At 40.0% G+C, this 6,954-nt stretch overlaps 1 protein-coding gene across 2 annotated transcripts in view; it reads right to left on the bottom strand.

The window, feature by feature from the left end:
• Positions 1 to 1,252: 1,252 nt before the first annotated feature.
• KCNK4 (potassium two pore domain channel subfamily K member 4) overlaps positions 1,253 to 6,954 on the bottom strand; it is a 52,475-nt gene continuing 46,773 nt past the window's right edge. For both annotated transcript variants that reach the window (XM_089652833.1, XM_089652831.1), the window contains exon 7: positions 1,253 to 6,041. In XM_089652833.1, the coding sequence (XP_089508959.1) occupies positions 5,553 to 6,041 (489 nt within the window). In that variant the 3' untranslated portion in view covers positions 1,253 to 5,552. The remainder of the gene's footprint in view (positions 6,042 to 6,954) is intronic.

Below are 6,954 nucleotides of genomic sequence, written 5' to 3'. Positions count from 1 at the left end.
ATAGATCTGCAATCACTTAGAGCATAAGAGCACAGGGATCTAATAATGTTGGATTATGAATATTTATGTTCCCACAGGCCAACCACTATGAGTTTTATGCCAGTGTTACAGACTGAGAGAGTATATAAATATATTTTTTTCCATGTCTCCTCTTGCCTAGGGAGGGCAACCATTGCTCAGGAGACTAGGCCAGAGTCTAGGGTCTATTCTTAAACTGATCTACTGAATGTGGTCTTTCCAGGGGGAATGGAACAGTGCCTAGACAAGGAATACCACTGAAGAACTTTGACTGGGATATCTGGGACCTCACCAGAAGTAAACTGTCCTACCTGAGAATGTATTACTACCTCACCTACTCTACAACCAGGAGCTTAAACTCACAGAATGCTAGAGCAGCTTAAAGGTTTTATGAAGGCTGAACGTTTTTTCACTTGTTGGCCTAACTTCTGGAGTCTGCTGTACGTTTAGGATTGTCCTGTGCTCCAGCCCTCTCTCCCTCAAACATTGCTGAATAAATTCTCTGCAAACAAATGATCAACAGTGTGGAAGTCGATCTATTGGTCACCACTGGTGGGTTGGTAAGCACTCTGGGACAACTATGGAACTGTTTAACCCTCGATAAATTAGGAGGTACTAATGCAATCAGTAGCTTGTTTAGGGTTGGTCTCTACATTACTGAAAAGGGAAGCATATTATAAGAGCTGCTTTGTTTTTTTTCACCTATCAGTCAGAAGTAAGTATTTGATATTTATTCGTGCTGGAAATTGTTTTAAGCCATGTTAGTTCTCTTTGTCTTTAGAAGTAAAACCATTTTATATTGTATAATCATCTATATGTAAATTAATGGTGCACAAGGGAGACACAGAAATATATTCAAAAAACCATAATAATAACTTACATTGAAAACTAGACAGGTTAAATGCAGAAATGAATAACAGCTTGCATTTTCAAAGCCCTTTTGTGTTATGGGAATGTCTCTTTAAGCTTTGTGAGATTAGGGTATTTAAGGACAGGTGGAGAGTATAAAAGTTCACAAATTGATCCAGTGATGAGAAAAGATGTAAGGACAGGCTAGGGAAACAATATCTGGAAAGATGCCATGCATTATTATGAATCTCAGAGAAACATAATGGAGAGTGGGGCATGCTCTGTAGCAATGAAGATAGAAACTGTAGAGTACTGGTTCAGTCTTGGCAGCACATAAAACAAACAGCATTTAATCTGTAGCCGCACAGACAACTCATTAAACCTCTTTATTGCAGACCATTTATTAATCACATTCACCTCCCCACCTATAGGCAATAGCTTCAGCCAATCAGATGACTGCAGAGAAAGTATAAAAAAACATGAGCTCATGAGTCTACCTATGAATTAACCCCTGCTGATATGGTGATAATTGGTGAGTAAGTGCTGGATGTCAGTGTTCCTGTGAAAAGCTCGTGCACCTGCAATTCATAGATTAGACCTAAGACTGATACTGTAACAATTGTATTTATAATACGAGGGGCGTTCAAGTCAAACTTTTCTTTTTACAGATATAAAAAGGAATGCTAGCATGGCGGTACTACACGCAGTAGTAAGTGGCAAGTATGTCCTATTACTCATGGGCGGCGCATATGTCACGGGCCAGTCCTGAGACCAATAATAAAGATGGCAGACAACAGCGTTAGTGCATGGAACAGCTTGTAGTGATAACGTTTCTTGTGAACTAAGGCGTAAAACCCATGGATATCTACAGAAGACTTCAAGCACAATATGGTGATGAGACATTCAGCAGCTGTAAGACATTTGAATGGTGTAAACGTTTCAAAGATGGCTGTACATCCATCAGTGACGATCCTGGCTGTGGTGGTTCCCAGCCCACAGCACTCTTTCCTGTGAACATTCAGTGCATTGAACACCTGATCCTGGATAATTGATGCACAACCTGTCGTGAAATTGCACAGGAGACAAATCTTTCTGTGGGAACAGTGAACACAATGATGACAAAGTAAAGCAGGCTGTCCTAGGATGGTTCAAGCGTACAGACAAATCTTTCTATGCCGAAGCTTTCCAGGCACTAGTTAAACACTGGGATAAGTGTATAAATATAGCAGGGGAGTATGTTGAAAAATAAATTCAGTTTCCACTCCTTGAAATTTGTTCTTTTATTATATAAATGAAAAAGTACTGGTTTGACTTGAATGCCCCTCATATATTTAAGTACTGTAGTAGAGTCCGAATCTGTTTCTCACAAAAAGGTTGGCACTTTGCACTTGTTAGGTATTGTCATGTGTTTTAAGATGCATTTTCATAGTGCATTGAGCAGCACCCTAGCTAAAACCTTTAATATTACTGTCAATAGAGTGGAGAAGGGTTAGAACTTTTGCCATATTTTCATTATTGTCTGTTCCCCCCATTGGGGAGATTTTGTCTCTTATTCTGCTTTGGTGACAGGTGGTTGTGGGAGGATTGGAGAGGAAATCTCTTCAACAAAGTGTAGTATCAGGTGTTTATTGCTGCTTGTGTCCTTTTTGTGAAGTTTGCCTTCACTTAAGGTCCTGGTAACAGGGCAAGGAGAAATCTCCTTAACCACTTGTTTCACCAATAACATTTTAAAACAGCACTGGAAAATCGTCTGTTTGTTCCAGTTTTTTTTTAAAAGGGCACCAGAAATCAGCAGGCCCTTCAGGTCCTGGAGAGGGTTTCAGCTGGAAATGCTAGCTGTCAGTGATAACTGGCATGCATTATTAAGCTCAGGAGTTAAAAAGATCAACTCTTAGGCTTCTAATGCTCTCACAGATTTCTTCATAGGAATATTCCGTAGAAGCCAAATGCTTTTGCATAGTGTTTATATCGGGAGTATAGTAATGTCACAAGTGATGTCCCCACAATTCCTGTCAGTGCTGAGGCTTGAGCTGTCCTCTACCTACAGCAGTAGATCACTCACATAAGTGAACGCAATGTCATTGAAATTTTTACTGTTCACAAATCTGAGAAAAAGTTGCTGTATTGGTAATTTGTGTCCTCATTAACCAAACTTAATCGTATCTTAATGTTATGCTAATAATTTATGCAAACCTTTTTTCCCCCACATGCTTAAAAAAAAACACATGCGTTCACTTTGAACTTTACCATTCCACTACACTGGATAAAAGTTGCACTAATTTGATATAAATTTAATCAGCAGACTTTGTTGAATATATTTTTCAGCAAATATAAGGGGGTGTCCAAATTGTATAAGCATTGCCTTGGAAAAAATGAAAGGAAAATTCATTTTTAAAATGTTTTTCCTAATTAGTCCCAATAAATACCAAGGAAAAAAATATTCCTGTCTAAATGTGTTACTAAATTAAAGACTTACTGTACCTGTCCCAAAACCCCCCCAAAATGTAATATGTTAGGGTAAACAACAAACCTTAAAAGATCTAGAGGGAGATTTACTAAAACTGGTGCACTCAGAATCTGGTGCAGTTGTGCATGGTAGCCAATCAGCTTCTAAATTCAGCTTGTTCAATGAAGCTTTAGCAATAAAACCTGAAAGCTGATTGGTTTCTGTGAAGCACTGCACCAGATTTTGCATTCTTCCATTTTACTAAATAACCCTCTATATGTGTGGAATCGAGTAGAAATGTAAAAAAAATGCTCTGAAACTTGAGGTTAAAGCAACCAAAAAATGCACAATAAAAGTTTAAAAAATATGTTCTGCCTTAAAGCCAAACTGCAAGAATTAGAAAACTCTAGTTTTGTAGTGGGGCCCCTCTGCATTGCACAGCTTAAATGCTTGTTATGTCTAGAAGGTTTCGAAACAGGAATTATTACCTACCCAATTCTCCACTGCAGCAGGCTCCAATGCTCTGCTCTTCAGTTCTTCCTGATACTCCAGGGTGTGGGCAGTCCCTCGTACATCACGTATAATGCAAGGCTATTCACCTTGCATTGTACATGGAGGGGGTGAGCAAGTGACCAAGGCTGTGAGAGGCTTACATTGGAAGCTACAAGGACCATGCTGGAGTGTGAATAAGGTATTTCTCCTTTTTCCAGCACCCCTAATAATAACAAGCAGTTACCCTTGTAGTTCAGTGTTCCAGGAGTTGGGATTTGATCCAGGATTGTCCTCCATATTACTTCTTTCCCCCCACTTGATGTCTTCAGTCTTCAAAGTTGAATGACAGCCAGCATCATTCAACCAATTCCTCTGAGCCCATAATGCTGCCTGGGCACAGAGTACTACTGCCCTAAGTAGGGTCCACACCTCATTGTGTAAGCAACATTCAGGATCACTCACCACTGGAGGAGAAGAGGAAGGACTCATGATCTAACTGGAAAGTCCTGAAAACTATTGAAAATATGTATGTATGCATTTTTTTACATTCCAGGGGGCACATAACATGCTTCTGCATTGAAAAAGAAACTCAGTGAGAAACTTTCTGGCTGCCAATGTTGGCCTTTCCTCCTAAAAATATTAATTTCACAGTGGTCTTATCGAACTTCATGATTCAGTACTTTAACTCACTGACCCAGATCACATATGCAGATAAATATTTCTGATTTTCCCAGTCTTTCCTGATTTGCATTCTTGTTCCTGGGTCAAAATGACAGACAGTCCAGTTATGTTTTTAGAAGGAGGCCAGCAATGGCAGCTCCTTATTTCCCTATGAGAGGTTTACTTTAATGGGGGCACAGAGAATAATATAAACCTGAAATATGTTGTAACATTTCAAAACTCCAAAACAAATTTAAAAATTGTTTGAAATGGCACTTTAAATCCCAAATTAACTTTCATCTTAAATCTGCTAAATACATTATAGGTGCATCAAATAAAAATGTGCAAAGGTTTATAGTTAATTTTCTTTTGAAAACAGGAAGAGCTTTAGAAAAAAAAAAGAATCCTGCCCCATGCCAGCAAGCTATAGAAAAGACCCTTGCTATTTCTGCAGTGGCAAAGGTCTCTGTAGAGGTCTGACAACCCTACTAAGTCAGCGTTATAGCTCTGCAATCAACAAAGCTCATGCTCCCTAGTGATTGGGGAGTTTTAGCTCTGTTTTCTAGGGGTATGTTGGACCTCTTCAGAGAGCCCACTTTTTCCTCATACAGATAAAGGGTCTTTTCTGCAGTGTAGCTGTCTGGGAACAGTCTTTTCTACTCAGGTTGTGGCTGCTTTCTAAAGAGAATGAACTGTAAGAATTTTCATGACTTGTTTTGATACACTGGGAAAGTAAAGTTGGGCTTTAATCTTAATACGTAGTGGTACAGGGGATTCTGACATTGATGCAGCCTATACTTATTCCTGGATATGTGTGGATGGACATAGAAAATTGAATATTTTGTTTTCAAAATAGCCAGTAAAATATCAAAATAATCTGGCTGAAGGCAAAAATCAGTTTGTAGATGAACAACAGGCATGAGGCCAAAAACTGTGAAAAACATTCTCAAGAACTTCAGTTTATATACCTGCAATATATTATCATTATTTCATGGGGACTATGGTAGTGCAGTATAGGGAAGAGAGTGGCACTTTGGTAGTACTGGAACTTTTTAAAGCAGAACTTTAGGAATAAGGTTAATTTCCCCTAACCACTTTCCCCTTTATCTCGATTCCGTGGGGCAGAAATGCTTCGTCCACCCAACCTCTTCCTTTTCTTGATTTTCACTTTTCCTTTGTCTCCAATTTGATCCCCTTTTGCTCCTTCCTCTTTCCCCTTCTCACTCTGACTGTCAGATGATTCATCAATGAAAGCCAAATTTTGACCCCACTCCATGGCTCGTCTCCCAGCATCCTCTGTTCTCAGTGCAGGAGTAAGTGGGGGTGTTTGTGGAATGATGGGGGTAGATGTTGGAAGTGTTTGTGGTTCTTCATTTTCCTCTTCTTCTTCTCTCTCGTACTCCTCCTCTCCATCCACATCCATTTCTTCATCCTGCTCTTGTCCTGGTTCTCGTATAGTCCCTTTCTGCCGAAGCATTCGTTCTTGAAAGTTAAGACTTATTCCACGGTGGGGAAGTTTAATATCAGCAGTCATATTTGCTGTCCAGTTTGCTGCATGGGCTGTTAGTCCACCCATCTGAAAGAAAAGGTAAAGGTGATTGTCTATGAGTCTTCACTTTCTTTTTGTGAACAATGAAAAACAACGTACTGTACTTGCATATTTCCATATTATTATGCACTCAGTATACACAGCACAGAATACCTGTATCATAACATACTTCTGCTTTTGTAATACAGCTAGAAAACAATTTACACAAACCATTGACCTAAATTAATTAAGATTAACTTAAAGTAGTTCTGAAGGCTCGAGGTTTTTTACCTTCATGCATAAAGGTTTAAAACCTTCTGTGTGTAGCAGCTCCCCCAGCCCCCTCAATACTTACTTGAGCCTCATCGCGATCCAGCGATGTGAATGACAGCCTCGGCTTTTCTGGGTCTCTGCCTCCTCATCATTGGCTGAGAAAACAAGCGGGAGACATTGGCTCCCACTGCGTCAATCACAGCCAATTAGCCAATGTGGAGAGAGGGGCGGGGCCAAGCAGCGGCTCCATGTGTGAATGGACACACAGAGCAGCAGGTTCCCCCATAGCAAGCTGCTTGCAGTGGGGACACCCAACAGACAGTAGGAGTCAGGAGAGCCTGCGGGGGACCCAAGAAGAGGAGGATCCAGGCTACTCTGTGCAAAATCACTGAACACATCAGGTAAGTATAGACATGTCTGTTATTTTACACAAAAAATGAACCTTTAGAATTGCTTTAAAGTATATCTAAAACCAAAATCTTTTTCATGTTAAATAGAGAAGACTTATGTGGAAATAGTGTGGCGCTCTCTTCTTTGCACTTCTTTGCACTTTTTTCTTGTTGGCATTCTGCAGGCCCATGTAGACATAGGGCACCCAGAGAGATGCCTTTCCTGTTTGACTTTGAGGACTACTCTCAGATCCTGAGGATTACTTTTTAAACCAGGGTCCAGTGCTCCCCCGAACTCC

This window comes from Staurois parvus, unplaced genomic scaffold (genome assembly GCF_062004578.1).
Source record: "Staurois parvus isolate SC_StPar_1 unplaced genomic scaffold, SC_StPar_1.0 ptg000694l, whole genome shotgun sequence".
Classification (NCBI taxonomy): domain Eukaryota; kingdom Metazoa; phylum Chordata; class Amphibia; order Anura; family Ranidae; genus Staurois; species Staurois parvus.
The sequence above is the reverse complement of the archived record's forward strand: the minus strand, read 5'-3'. Positions and strand labels throughout refer to the sequence as shown.